At 35.3% G+C, this 15,605-nt stretch overlaps 1 protein-coding gene across 1 annotated transcript in view; it reads left to right on the forward strand.

Annotated features, from left to right (window-relative positions):
• CNGB3 (cyclic nucleotide gated channel subunit beta 3) overlaps window positions 1-15,605 on the forward strand; it is a 62,086-nt gene that overhangs the window by 20,863 nt on the left and 25,618 nt on the right. Inside the window, exons 4-9 of the mRNA XM_074555450.1 lie at window positions 6,226-6,380; window positions 7,798-7,989; window positions 8,977-9,189; window positions 11,201-11,247; window positions 13,230-13,316; window positions 14,938-15,002. Coding sequence (XP_074411551.1) covers window positions 6,226-6,380; window positions 7,798-7,989; window positions 8,977-9,189; window positions 11,201-11,247; window positions 13,230-13,316; window positions 14,938-15,002 — 759 coding nt within the window. The remainder of the gene's footprint in view (window positions 1-6,225; window positions 6,381-7,797; window positions 7,990-8,976; window positions 9,190-11,200; window positions 11,248-13,229; window positions 13,317-14,937; window positions 15,003-15,605) is intronic.

Below are 15,605 nucleotides of genomic sequence, written 5' to 3' on the forward strand. Positions count from 1 at the left end.
TATCTTAAGGAAAGGTGATTTTTTCATAGCTAATTGATTCTTTCAACATCCCTACTACTTTCTTTCTACTTCTTTTATAGTTCCTACTGCAGAATTTTTAATTAAAATAAAATCTTATTCACTTTTTAATCTGGTACCTCAGTGAGAGTTCCATGTGTTCAGCATTGAGACAGACTTCTCCTTTGAGAGTACTGTAAAGAAGATTAGAGGATTCACAGGTCGTTGTGACTAAATAACTAGGAGGATTGTCAGAGAAGCTGCTGTGAAACAAAATTTAGCTAAAAAGCAGAAATCTCTGCAGCCTAGATTATGAGATTTCAGTCTGCATTGCATCAGGAAGTTTATTCTGAGTTCAATATCAGTGGATAAATCTGAAAGATAGTGCCTTCCTTGAACACTGTTGCGTCCATATCTATTTTGCTTTATGAACACAACATGAGGTCTGGGAAATGGATGATCTATGCACTTTTTTTCAAGAACATTTTTTTAGGGCCCAAATAAGCGTGATCTCTGTACAAATATTCTGAACTAAGGGAAAATCATGAATTCCAATGGCAAGATTTTCTTACATGTTTTCTGCATGAAGCTCCTAAGTGCCTATGGCCCATTCTTGCTTATACATACATTAAACCAAAACCGACACAAATATTATGGTATCTCTATATTTAAATACATGAAACACGTAATAAAATATATAGTATGACAAAGGAACGTCACTTTAAAATAAAATTTTGTTGTGAAGAACAACTCAATCCTAAAATGAAGTTAAATAAAAATGTGATTTATTCTATTTTATTGCAAAGAAAAGTCAATATAATGCCAGTATTTAAAAAATGCATCAAATAGAAAAGGACATAATCTTCTGTATCAGTAAAAATGGGTCTTTATCAGACACTTTCCCTTGCTAGGAGTGGTTCAGATTTATATTAAGGAAAAAAGTCATCAGTGAAAGAGTGGAAAAGACAAGTGTCTGGATGTGGCGCTTGGTTTAGGGATAACTGTGATGGTGCTGGGTTGACTGTTAGACTAAATGATCTTGAAGTTCTCTTCCAACATTGATGATTCTGTGATTAAAGGAAAAAGATGATGGGTCAGAGGAAGGCACTTGTTCCAAGACAGTTCAGGAAAATTACAATTTAATTAAGCACTTTTTGAAAGTCCATGGAACCTAATGTGTGAGCAGCTTGTTCCAAGACTTTAAGATAATCTATATATCTTAGAAACTTACTTTCTTAGCACTTGAACTGTTAAGCCATTTTGAATAAGAAGTAGATGGCAAATATACAGGTTAAGTCACTTATCCACTTCCCAAACTTTTATAAATTTCAGGTTTGTTTGCTGAAAAGGATTTCATGTCAGGCTGCATACATTCTTTTGCTTTCTTGGGAATCACAGCCTACAACAGTCTTCATGATCTTAGCTAATATAATCTTGAAGTCTATCTCACTTCTTTCAACTGCTCCTCACTCATAATGAAAGATGCCTAAAATTCTGGTCATTAAAGGCTTGGAAACTTTCTTCATATGTTTAACTCATGATAATTCACTGTTCCTCTATTCACATTTATTCTTCTCTCAATACTTTTTCTCAGCTCAAATTCCTATTTTCCCATGATTCAGCACCAAAATTTGATCTCATAGACAGTGATCTTATTATGTCTCAATCTGGTTTTTTGTCCTTTTCAAAGTCATGTTCCCAGTAACCTTGACCAATTTAAGAGACTTTCTCATGTCTTAGATGATGGGAATGCACCTTTTGAGTATAGTTGGTCAGAATAATTTTCACATTGGGCTATATTCCAATGTTAATATTTACTTCCTTGGCAGTATGTAATATGCATTCTACAGTTATATTTACACCAGTGTTTTTCATAGCCAGATTATGTATGGCTCGTAGGCAACTTCCATTTGACTAAACACTTGGACATTTATCCCTTTGTCACCTGCAACTGATGATCTCAGCATTTACAAACAACATTCTTACAATTTGATTCTAAGTACATGTCTGTAGTATGGGGCATTAGATTTGTCCTCATTTCTATTACTTGGACTAAATAACTCAAATTTTCCTACATAGGAATCCTTCCTACTTTTTAATCTTCCAAATCCAATGCCCTATTAAAAATCATTAGTACACTACTACATCTTGTGGCAAAATCATGAAGGGGACTATTAAAGCTCACTCCTAAAATCTCATCAGCATCCTGTGCAGATAAAGGAGGAGAAAAATAGTCTCTGTTCACAGGCAATTCAAGCAGAAACCTATCTCAGTCATTCCAAACCTCTCCTCAGGGAAGCCTTCTTTGAACTATAAAGACAGTATAATAAAAATAGGGGAATTTAACTTTTTGGAATACCTCTATTGCTGTACCAAGCAAGTGACTAGTATGTTGGATTTTTTCTATTACTAGCTTTCCTAGTAATTTAGGATGACCAATCTTAGGCTTGGAACTCAGAGCTTCCATAGTATTACTCACACTGGGATTGTCAGCAAAAATTGAGGACGTATTTTTGAATCAATACATATCATGATGCTTGCTAATACATTTTTCTGTCTCTCTAAAATCTTTCTCATCTGTGCCATCATGTTCTGTGTATTATCATATCCTTCTGAAAACTGATTATCTGAATCAGAGATTCTCCCTAATTTATTCAGAAAAGACTTTTTTTTCAAGACAGAGATTGTAAATGCAATCACAAATCACAACATCAGAGCTCAATAAAAGCATTGAAAGCAGGACCAAGAGCTCTATTTCTGGGTAATTAGCAGAAAGTTTCTTAGGTGCTGCAAATAAAATAGGGTTATACCTGAAATCAGCAAAAAGTATTATGGATATTTTCCAGGCAGCATACATTTATGAAATACATTTTCTCAGGGGTCACCAGGTAGATTAAACGTGAAATTGAACTCAGGTATTTGGTGCTCATGGCCAGAAACAGAGAGGAATTAAAACCCCAGATTGCAACTTAGAAAAGGGCAAGACTTCTGAACTAGTGCATCTCTTATCACTGTTTATTTGAAATTTAACACAGAAAACTTTCAAGCCACAGTCCTTAACAGCTGTTGCATACATTAATATACCCAATACAGTATTTCCATAGCCTATTTCAAGGTGATATTCTTTAATTATGCTATAGGTGTCAAAATCTTTTCTTGTGGCTTGGGGAGAATAAAAGCACTGCAATTTTATCACTAAAAAAACAAGTTTAAATCTACAAGTTTTACAAAAATAAAATCTAGAAGTGAAAAATGTCACAGACATCTTTTGTGAAAAATCCTTTATTGGGATTTTTCTCCCTTCTGAGAATCTGTGCCCTCAGCAACAAATGTAAACAATGTTTATCTGCTGCTGTGGAATGCAACAGGTGTGCTCATGATTGGTCTCCTGTGGATGTTTGGATATACTGACCACTCACGGCAGAGCTGCTCTCACTCTCTGCTGGGACACAGAACTTTGTTATTCATTCTTTTCTATTCTTAGCTTAGCTAGCCTTCTGAGAACTTTTCCTTCTATTTCTTTTTTAGTATAGTTTTAATGCAATATATATATCATAAAATATTAAATCAAGCCTTCTGAACACGGATTCAACATTCTTGTCTGTCTCTCACCCTGAAAACCCTTGTGACCACTGTCACAGAAAAATATTAGAAAACTATATTATTATTATTATACTTCTCATTTTACATATATTGCTATCATTAAACAAAATATGTTTGTGATAGTAGTAAGACTGTGTGCACAGTACATGAGTTGCCATCCTGACTTTCATTTCCTAGGCCACATGAAGTTACTTATACAAGGAATAAGCATTTCCACTCTGTAAAGGACTATATGGAGAGTAAGTAATACAGACCTAGGCCTATTGTAACATACTGCACAAAGGTCAAAGATAAGATGGGACAGAAGGAGTCAAGTTTAATTAAAAGTACTTTAGTGAAGTTTCAATGGGCTTCATTTGCCCACGCAATTTAAAGTTCACCCCCACACAAGGTACACATACAGTAAACATCCTCAAATTAGCAGTGTTCAACATGCTTCCTTCTCTTCCATCTGTAGTAACCAAAGAAAATTTAAAGTAAGCATCTTGTTACAAGAAAATAATGGAGTAGGACGTAATGCAAGCCAAATGAGAAGTAGGGCAAGGAAAATCAATTTCTCATCAACTGCAGGGCAAATAACTTTAGACTAAGTCACATAGATTCTAATCAGTACCAAATGGAAGCATGGCTCCTCTGTGCTACATTGTACCAAATTCATGATAGAGGAGACTTTAACTTTTGTTGGAAAATCTGTGAAACTGGAGGAGAATCTCAAGCAGTTTGTAGCTTATTCCTAGAAAGAAGTTAGTAGGGGTCTTTGTCATGACTCTTGTGGTAAGGGTACCTAACTATAAGATAGCTAATGACCTGAGCAAATACAGCAACAACAAAGACTAAGAACTATTTTAAGTTCTTTGCATAGAAGCAAAAAATGAATTGTGAGATGTTAGCTCAAAACCAGAAATGTCATTACCTTACAGATGGCCTGAGCAAAGGGACAATGTGACACAAAAGGAACTGTGATGAGATTACAAAATGTATCAGAACTGTTTTGATTAATCTCCTGTCTGAGGAGTTTTAAGAAAGAGGCAATATACAAGGCTTAATATAGAGGAATGACAAGGATATAATTCCAAACTTTTGCTTCTGCTTCTAAGTGGAGCATATCTCCACTTTATCCAATGGTTTTATTGCTGAAGGATTTTTATATGCTTAAATTATACTTCCTTGGGCACTGTGATTTGTGTTGTGTCTCCAGAAAACTGCTTCTCAAAAAGCTAGACACATCCCACTCTGACACTCTCCTTTTTTAGCTACAGCTCCTTCTGTTAGAAATTTCGAAGTAGGTTTAGGTTTTGAGGAGACATGGTGTTTATTCACAGAGCACTTTTGCAGCAGTGTTCATTTCTTCCCTACCCAAGGTACTGTCATACCACTTTTCCCCTACTCACATTTGGGGAGATTTTCTCAAGAATCTGGGCATTTCAAGCATATGTCACTTTTGATCTGCTGCTACTCTTGCTGTAGCCACATCCCTGTGGAACTTGTGAGAGCTGAAAAACTGTTAAGAAAGAAAGAACCATTTCCTGCTGTAGCTCCTATATTGGGCATAGCTTTCAGAATTTCAGTATAGGGTGGCAACTGTGACTGGTGGCAACTGGGAGGAGACCTCAAGCTGCCTTGTGTCAGTCCCAGCCATTTCCAACCATCTCTGACATCCGTGCATCACATCAGCTGAGAAGGGCTGAGTCAAGGACACAGAAAAAGAATTCCACGTCCTGGTCTCTACATAGAGGAAGTCCAAATGTGTGGCCCAGCTGCCAGCTGAGTTACACTCAAAAACAACCCCAGTCTGCAAAATCAGACAGTAGCAAATAATCAAGGATGAAATTTCTAGTAAGAATAAGCACTGAAGAGCCGATCAAGAATCACTTTCACCTGGATGTTATATCTGACTGCCCAGCATGCATAAAACCTAATGAAAGAATTCGTTTCAGTGCAGAGTATGAGTCTGCGTTTGAAAATCAATAGTTCTCAGGTTTGAACAAATGCTGTGAGTGCTGCAATATCAGCTGTTACTATGACCCTGAGCAAACTCTTAGCAGAAAAAGAAGAAACCTCAGCAAGAAGACCAGTATTTTGTTTCCACTGAAAACAGATGCAATTGTTTTTTACCTCATGTAAGCTATGACAAATCATAAAAATCATAGATGAAACAAATTTTCCCAACATTAGAAAGTGTAAAGTACGCATAAGTCCCTCCTCCTCCACATGCACTTTCTGTCACCACTAGGATATTGCCATATCACAATGAGCACATTTTTATACACGGATGTGAAGAGGATGCCGTGTAACTTAGTGAATACATCAGGAAAACTCTTGGCCCTACACAGCCACAGTAGAACTTGGTGAACAGCAGCAGTGGGAAGCCATTAGTGCAGCAGGCTAACGAGGGTACCCTGACCTCTGCTTGAAATAACACACAGACTGCTGCTGACATGAGCAGGAGGCAAGAGCAGGAAACTTGGGTTTCCACTTAGCATGAATGAAGCGATATGAATAAACACTGTGCTCACTAAAGATCCAATCTCAATGGCTGAATTCAGTTCAGAAATAGAATTACCACTGTTTCCTTCCATTGATTTCCAGTACACGAAGCCTTTTTCCCCCTTTTGTTTTAACCAGTGCACAGAAGCCAGCAGGTCCCGGTCCCCAAACAAATGAGTATGCTGATGCCCAGCTTCAAGAGATTGTCAAGAAATTGCGTGAAAGGGCAAATGTCTACAAGGAAAAGCTGAATGACCCAGTGATATCTTCACCTGAAGCAAGTCCTCCAACTTGTAAGTGACTCTAGAAATAGCTGTGCATTTGGTCAGTTTAAAACTGAAAATAATTTTATAGTAACAGAAAATACAGTAATAAATTTTTTGTAAGTGTAGTGTGTTTATCTACTGGAAAGGATGACTTTGTGCCCTATGAAGTCAATTTATCCCTATTTCTCTACAGTAAGCCATAATCCTAAAGTACACCCTCCCTTTGAATGACATCACTGAAGAATTTGGGGAAAAAACTTATAGAGGCAGTATCTAGAATCATTCATGTCAATAAGTTTTCTGTATTTTGAAATAGCTCCCAGAGATGTTTATTCATGAAGATGAATCTGAAACATATGAAGAAATATATATCTTATGAGTGGATGTTAGTCACTTTGATATGGGATCTTCTGTGGAAATAAAGTAAAAATATTTTAGCCTTGACAGAAATCTGGACACACTGAAGACTTTAAGTCCATGCTTTAAATAGAGCAAACTCATTTGATATTAATCAATCATTGACTTTTGACAAAATATGAAATATAAATCAATTTTTCTCCTCTTCAAAGGAAAGTTTGACCTTCCTTTCCACAAAGAAATTAGTGTGGTGGGTTTATGTTCTGGCACTTTTTAGTAGCTGTTCATTGTGTATGTGGTTTTTAAAAAGCTGTAAAAATGGTCTCTGAAGAATAAAAACTATATAAACTGATAAAGGAATTTTTTTTTCTAAATTGTATATTTGCTGATCTACATCTTTTGTTCTCTTTGTAGAACTTATGATCTTCATTTCCTAACTTATTATAGATCCAGTTTGTCATATTACTGCTAAGACTGTGTATTCTAATCAGAGGTAAAGTCACCAGAATTAATAGGACACACGTGCAAACAAGATTATCCAGCTCAAAGGTGCAAGAACTGGGTTCAAAGGAGTGCTTCAAGACTTTTATAAGCCTAGAAATGTTAAAAAACATGGTCTTCCCACTAGTTTCACCTGTTGCATCTTGCATATCATGTCTCAGGAGAGGGGAGAGATCAGCCCATGACACAGCTGGCTTTTCTTATCTCCATCCTCACTGCATTCATTCTTTGCACCAGTCATGTAAAGATAAATACTCAGTTGTGTTAATGATTGCTAAATTATGAATTAGCAATTTTCTTGTCAGTTCTATAAAAGGTGTAACTTGTAAGCAATGTCCAGGGAAATTCAGCAATATAGATACTGCACTCTGTAACCTAATTTCAGGATAGCAGATGTATATGTTTACACCAGTGGTGATTTTATTCTTCAAGTGGTTTTCTATGTATTTAATATAATTAATTTATTCACTGCCCAGTGTTTTTAGAAGATATTTTAACATGATGAAGCTTATCTTCATGTTAAACCAGGGTGAATTAATTGAGCCATTATTAAAATGCCTATAATTTTGGTAATCTATGTGTCTAGCACCAAAGAAGCCTCCACCCCCAGCAAAAGATGAAAAGAAAGATGAAAAAAAAGAAGAAAAGAAAGAGGAGGCAGAAGCAAAGCCAGAGGAGGATCATTACTGTGATATGCTGTGCTGTAAATTCAAAAAACCTCCACTGAAAAAATACATGGAGTATATGAAGCTACCAGATACCATTGACTCATACACAGGTAAATTTAAAGCTGTGTAATAAAAGGGGGTAAAGTCATATTGAAGTGACCTCGTATTACATGGTGGCTTACACAGGCTCACACCTGTGAGGCACCACAAGATACACATTCCAGTTTGCAATTCCCAGGGACACAGACGTCCTGTCCTAAAAAACATTTATTCCAAACAGGGAAAAGTGACATCAGTTTTAAAGATGGTATGCAAAAAAGTGTAATGCAAACTGACAAGAATTAGAACCCAAGTCTTCTGTTTCTTGATCTGGAATTTGTACCATTCATTAGGGCCAAATGTGGAATTTGCAAGCAACCTCAACATGGGAAGAGATGAGAATCTTGACTCCATGTTTCAGAAGGCTGATTTATTATTTCACTATATATATTATATTAAAAGAAAATGATATATTAAAACTATACTAAAGGACTAAAAGAAAGGATTTCATCTGAAGGCTCGAAAGGAATAGAAAAGAATTATAATAAAATCTTGTGACTGACTAGAGAGTCCGAAACAGCTAGACTGTGATCGGCCATTAATTAAAAGCAACGACAGGAGACCAATCAAAGATGCACCTGTTGCATTCCACAGCAGTAGATAATTATTGTTTAAAAATTTCATTTCTGAGGCCTCTCAGCTTCTCAGGAGAAAATATCCTAGGAAAAAGATTTTTCATAAAATATGTCCGTGACAGCCAAATCATTATTTTGTCAGTTATAATATACATGAGCAAGATGCAATATCTTATATGCAATAATTATATTTGATCATGTAAGTTTCTTCAGGTGCACTTAATATGCTTTCATTTTTGAAAATTCCTTGCGTGACTGCTCTTTCCAAGCTATATCACTTTAGCAGCATTCCAGCTGCAAAAGGGAGAATGGTAGGTGGGTCTGGGCTGAAGCATTCCCAGAGGCTGCAGCAGAATGAACGTGGCTGAAAAATAGCAGCAGGCCCCAAGGTCACACCTGTGTGTTCAATGTTCTTCCTTGCAGACCGCCGTTACGTGGCGTGGCTGATGCTTGTGACAATTGCCTATAACTGGAACTGCTGGTTCATCCCGCTGCGCTACGTGTTCCCGTACCAAACCCCCAGTAACACCATCTACTGGTTTGTCATCGATGTCATCTGCGACCTCTGCTACCTGTGCGACTTGATCGTTTTCCAGCCCCGAGTGAGATTCATCAAAGGGGGAGATATAATAGTAAGTATTGGAATTGGGACTTCCATGGGCAGTGGTTGTGTGTTAGAATACAGAAATTCATCCAAGCTGACACTTCTTTTTTATCACTATGTCAAATCTATGTAACTTTTTTATCTGTCAAAGGGTACATATATTTTTCATCACTGACCTTCCATTCTAGACTGACCTTCCATTATCCTATGTGGGAAGAAACACATCCATTACCTGAATTATTAAAAATTGAAAAAACTCAAGATTTCAGATTTGAAAGTAACAGATGAGAACAGCTGAAACAGGCATGCAGCTCCAAACAGGTTCCTCATTGGAATCAGTGGTCATAAGTAATTGTGCATAAATATAAATATAAATATAAATATAAATATAAATATAAATATAAATATAAATATAAATATAAATATAAATATAAAACTTATATATTATAAAACTTATATAAATATAAAATATGAATATAAAACTAACTATAAATATATAAATATAAATATAAATATAGATATAAAATATAATTATAAATATATGTTCGTATGTTTTTGTGAAACTTTCACCTATTTGTACAAGAATCACAGTTGAAGACAGGGCATATTCCGATAGAGTTGGACAGGATATGCATGCTTTGTAACAGATATTGACATGGTGGTTTTATTTTTTCCAAAATCAGAGCAAATCCTTGTAATTTTTGGATACTTTGAAAATAACTTATTTGAGGTAATCTCTTTTGGGGAAATAAGTATGTTCAATAAGTATGTTCAATTTTGATTCTCGCTACAATTTTTGTGTTATCTTTTTATAGAGATAAATAAAATTTTAAACAAGTATCTGAAAGTTTGCCTTTAATCTACCAAAGTTTATCTAGAATGTCAACCTTTCTTTAGTCTTCCCTGCTTTTGATTCTTTGACAACTTATAGAAAAAAGATACCTAATTCAGAAAAAAACGTTTTGATTACTTCAACCTGACTTTACTGGGCCCAACAGACAGAAAATTCAAAATTATATATCTTCAAATCTAATTTGGAACTAGCATTACCTCAGTGCTTTTAGAAAAAATGTATACATTGTACATATACGATATTACTTATACCTTTACAGACCAAGCTGTGCTAATATAATTTCAATAGATATTAAATGCAGTACAGTGGAATGTATTTTTCCACACTAAGATATTCAGTAACTAGATTTGCCTAAATCCACAAAACTCAATTTTTATGAACAAAGTTAAAACTCTAAAATATGAAGCTCAGCTTCTATTTCCCTTGAAGCTATTTCTACAATTCACAGATTTTAGTGCACAGAAACCGTCTCCTGCCTGATCTCTTGCATTAAGTTTAATGTTTAAAGTGATAATAGTGAAAGTTGGAATGGAAATATGATTAAGATCTTAAAGCTATTTTTAAAATTTCCCTGATATAAATACAGAAAGTACAATAATAGATAAATTTCTTTATATAGTTGTGATTATCCTTTCTTATTACATTAGCATCAGTTCCAGTGAAGAACAATTTAAAAATAAAAAGCTAATCATTACTAATGAATGCAGTGTTGATTATTGTAACGCTAGTAATGCTAGCATGTTAATGTTAGCTTTCAAGGAGCTAATTTTGTACAACATAATTTGAACCACTCTTTGAGTTTTTCTTGGAATCATTACAGATAAATGCATCTTTTGCCATGAAATGAAGGGGGTTGGGTTGAACATGAAGTCATACAGTTGTCTTGAGAGAGAAGTTTTGTGGAAAAAATGTAATGTAATTTTCTAGACCAACACCCTGATTGGAAAAAAACAGACAAACCCCAACTGTCATTTTTTCAAGTGATTCTAATAAAATCTGATCTAATGTAAGCTGTACTAATAACAGTACTTCTTCTCAGAAATACATACAGATATTTCTCCATTCATACTTTTAGACCATCATTAATTTAACTGTCATCACCACTACTGTCCTGTGGAATAGTAGAGGCTCATCCTTGACATTTTGATCTTGACTATGCCCTTTTCTCCTTTCATTATCACTGTAGTCAGACAGAGCAGAAACAGAGAAATTCTACCGCAGCTCTGTGAAGTTTCGGGTAAGTAGAACCGTCTTACTGATGCCAATGCAAACTGCTGCCTGTTCACAGGATTTTTTTTTCATTCACTGAAAATCACTGTTGGTTTAAGAACATCACCAGAAAACACTGGCTCAATGGCATATAATGTAATGGCATATAATGAAACAATGGCTCACCAGCTGAAGACTGACATCTTCATAAACAGTGTTTAACTGGAAGAGAGATTATTTATAAATGCAATTTTAAATATTATTTTGGAATTGTAACAAATTAATAAAATAGAATTTGATTAGTTTTTGAGAGGTCATCCCAGCGCACACTAAAGACAATAGCACCATTTGCCAGAGATTTGTTTAAAAAAATTAAAACTCCTGAAGAGAGATGATAATTATTCTGTAAACTCTTTTGAAGTACCTCATTGTTATGAACATTTCATAACTCACAGGAGTCAAAAATTCAAACTAAGATTTTATTTATGCTCATGGCACTTTTTAAAAACAAAGATGCATTTGATTTAGGAAAATTCTTAATGTTGCTCCTAAATGTTGGGGTTATTTGTCAGTGGAAGATAGGTAGTTTATTGAATTCCTGATGAACTTACAGCTCTGTTACTATAAGCACACATCTCAGTCATTGTCCTCTCCCCTTCTCTATTTTTGCACCTGTGTTGTTCAGATATTTTTTTTTGTCTGTGACTGTGGTATCATTACTTAAATACTTGATATTAAGCTATCCAAAATGCAGGATATACACCATACAGTCAAAGTGGATTTGTAGGGGTTTAAGTTCCCACTTGAGGTATGTTTAGGGCTCTTGATTTCTGAAAAAAACTAATGTGAGTTTTCTCATGACACACTATATAGATATAGTGTGGGAATTTGTCATATGATTAGGTACTAATTAGCAGTTACTGATATTAATGCACTTTTGACTAAATTTCCCCTCCTCTTAGACATATGTCTGAGAGCAGGAGAGAAAGGAGACCATAAGAGGCTGTTTCTCTCAATCAATTTCTTGGTTTGCTTTGCACACTCTTCAGGTATTAACTGCTTCTTGACTGCATGGAATAAAAGGTCAGAGCTGCAGGGTGGCTGCTGCCAACACAATTCACACCCCTCAGAGCAAAGGCATTTCTGATTCAGTGAGATGAAGCCCAGAGTTCCACATCCCTCTCTTCCAAGCAATAACAGCAACAAAGCAAGGTATCCCAAGATCTTGAAAAAGGAAAAGATAAATTTTCCACAGCTTTCTTTCTCTATCTTGGGAAAGAATAAAGAAAGATAAGAGTTACGTAAGAGTAATCACATAGTTGATGGACTGCAGCAAGATGTTGAAAACCTTAGTAGTATGGGAAGAAGCAGCATAAAAAATTGATGGAAGAAAAGAAACCACAAACCAGCCAACCAACAAAAAAAAACCGCAAAAAATAACTCAACCAAAAAAAACCAACCCAGCCAAATTTATAATCCTACGTTGAATATGAATCTGTTATTTAGAACACATGCCTTCTGCAGGTTGTAAGCAAGAAATCTAACTCATTGTGCTCCCTCAAATTGCTTTAGGCAGCCTTGTTTGAAAGCTTTCAAGAAGGACCTTTAAGACATGCTTTTAAGAAGTGTTTTAAAGGACTTTTAAGAAGTGCTTGCGTAGTGGCCTCCCCACCTGCACTCACCAGCTCAATGCCAAACATTTTAGTCCGATCAGAACTGCAACTGAAAAAACAGAATGTATTAATGATCAAATATATGAGATACAGTTAATAACCCACATGAAACAGATTAAAATCTCAGGCACAGGGGACTCAAAAGCAGGGCAGAGCCAAGCTGTTGGTGCTTTCAAGGAGATAATCTTACCTGCCAGTACCTAGGAAGATACATGCTTAGCATGCTGACTCTTCAAATATCATCACAGTCATGATTCAGTCTAAGCAGGCTTTTGACAGCAAGTAAATACATTATGATTACTATGAAATTTAAATTGACCTCTCTGCTCTTTAACAGCTTGATGTGATATCAGTGTTTCCATTTGACATTTTATACTTCTTCTTTGGATTTAATCCAGCACTTCGAGCAAACAGGATGCTGAAGGTAAGATCTGTGTTAGTGATGGATTGCTAACCATGCCTAGATGCTTTTGCAATGCAATAGAATTTTTTTTATAATATTTAAGAATATGAAATTTAGAAATTGTAAAATATCTTCAGGCTAAGGTACAACATAACTTAATATAGAAACAAAAAATACAGGTCATAGTCTAGCCAAATTGAGTCCTTATTTTCTTATTTTTCTTCTGACCTTATTATTTCCTAACATTAAAAAGTATTTTTTGATTTAAGCTATTTTTCACATTATTTAAATTAGATTAATCTCAAATTACCTGTTCCGTTTTCAAAGATTAAAAAAAAATCACTAAGTAATGACAATGTACCTTCCCCTTGAGTTGCTCATGTCAGGTGTTTAAAAACATAGGAAGTAATTTTGAGGACAAAAATTATACACAGAAAACCTATCAAGCACAAACCTACTTTTGTTATCAACTCCAAAAACCTTGAAGTTGTATAATGAAAGGTCTGAGAAGGGATTAGAACACAGACCACTGTGTGGCTAAATGCATTTCTCTGCACACAATCCACATGCTGACAAAGAATTGGGTTTCATTTAAAGCTGGAGGAATACAGAATTCTGACAATAAAACAAAGGTGTTCTTCATTTTGGTATTCAATAAAACTTCAAAAATTCCTTAAATCAGAACCAAAATAATATGAAAGAATGAAAAGTTAAATAGGACCTTGTATTAGACAACCAGCTGTGTATTGAACAAAAACAAAGGAAAAAGCTACATGCAATCACTGATTGATCAACTGCAAATACTGAACAGGAATAATTTGATAGAACCGACATTGATACAGAGTATCCTCTACTATGTGGCTGTTGATACGTATGATCACTTACAGGAAACTTACTGGAATTTGAGGAAGAGAAGAAATGCATGTAATTCTTTGTGATCATGTTGCCCAAGCAATTATATATGCATGAGGAAGTAGAAGTTGTTAACATGAAGTACTCTGACCCAAACAGCAAGGTTATTTCTGTAATCACTCAACATCCAGAAAAACACTTGACTCAAATTTATCTTTGTTTTTCAGGCTCGTATTTTTGTTAAATGTTCATCATGGTTTAGGAATAGTGTTCTCCAATTTAATACTCCCACTAAAACCGCATGCCTGGTCCCTCTCCACCTTCAACTGGAGGCACAAAAGGCAATGATCACAGGTTGAGATAAGAACAATTTACTGGAAACAACAATGAGACAAGAAAATGAACACTAGCAACAACATTGCTAATGACAGAGGGTGTAAGAAAAGAAGTGATTCACATGGAAAAACCCCCCAATAATAAACAATACCAGACAGCTCCCTCAGCTAGATTTTCTCAACAGAAAGGAACAGCTTTCTTCCCTAGAAGAAAGTCCCTTTATCCCGCTCCCAGCAAAGACCTGAGATTGTATAGAATGGCATGAGTGTTAGCCATGCCTCTCCCAGCTACTGCAAAAATTAACCCTGTCCTGGCCAGAACCAATATTTATAGAAAGTTTGATTGCTGAAAAATCCATTTTCAAAATGTGTATGTGAATTAATGCCAGTACTATTATAAAAAAATGTGTACTGAAAAATAATGATTAGATTACTTTTATTTGTTTTCCATTCAGCATAACACATTCTTTGAGTTTAATGATCGTTTGGAAGCTATTATGGAAAAAGCATACATCTACAGGTATGTGCTGATAAAACTCAAGTAGCATGCAAAGCTTGGCACAGAATGCATTTCAAATGATTTCATGAGTTGTCAGTTAAGCCTTAGGTGAAATATGATACATCTTTAACTGTTCCATTTAAAGGTTTTTTTAAAATATCTACCTTTATGATAATAATTAAAATTATATATATATATATATATACACAAGGCCTTACTTATGTATGAAATCTAGCTCAGTTCAGCTGGCCTGCTTCTGGCAAAATTTTCACACAACTGAGGCTTCTGCCAAAATTTAATTGATGAGAGGTTTCAGAAAGTTTCTTTTCTGAAAGAGCTAAAGAACACTTTCTTTAGGTTGCTAATAGTGGTTCCAAACCCTCAGAAGCTGTTTATTTGTACTTAATAGGAGTTATGAGCCTGGGCCTGTGTCAACATTTTTCTTCAAACATGCTCTCCCCATGAACCTGGCATGTTCAGAAACTTGATCCTCCACTGCCCTGACTACAGCTGGAATGAGGATCAATTCAGCACAGTTCACAAATAGTGATTGTAGCTGTAGTCTGCTGAACTGTGTTCTCACCTTCTGCGTTGGCAGAAAGAATTTTGGATCCAACTCAAGTA

This window comes from Zonotrichia albicollis, chromosome 1, assembly GCF_047830755.1.
Source record: "Zonotrichia albicollis isolate bZonAlb1 chromosome 1, bZonAlb1.hap1, whole genome shotgun sequence".
Classification (NCBI taxonomy): Eukaryota; Metazoa; Chordata; class Aves; order Passeriformes; family Passerellidae; genus Zonotrichia; species Zonotrichia albicollis.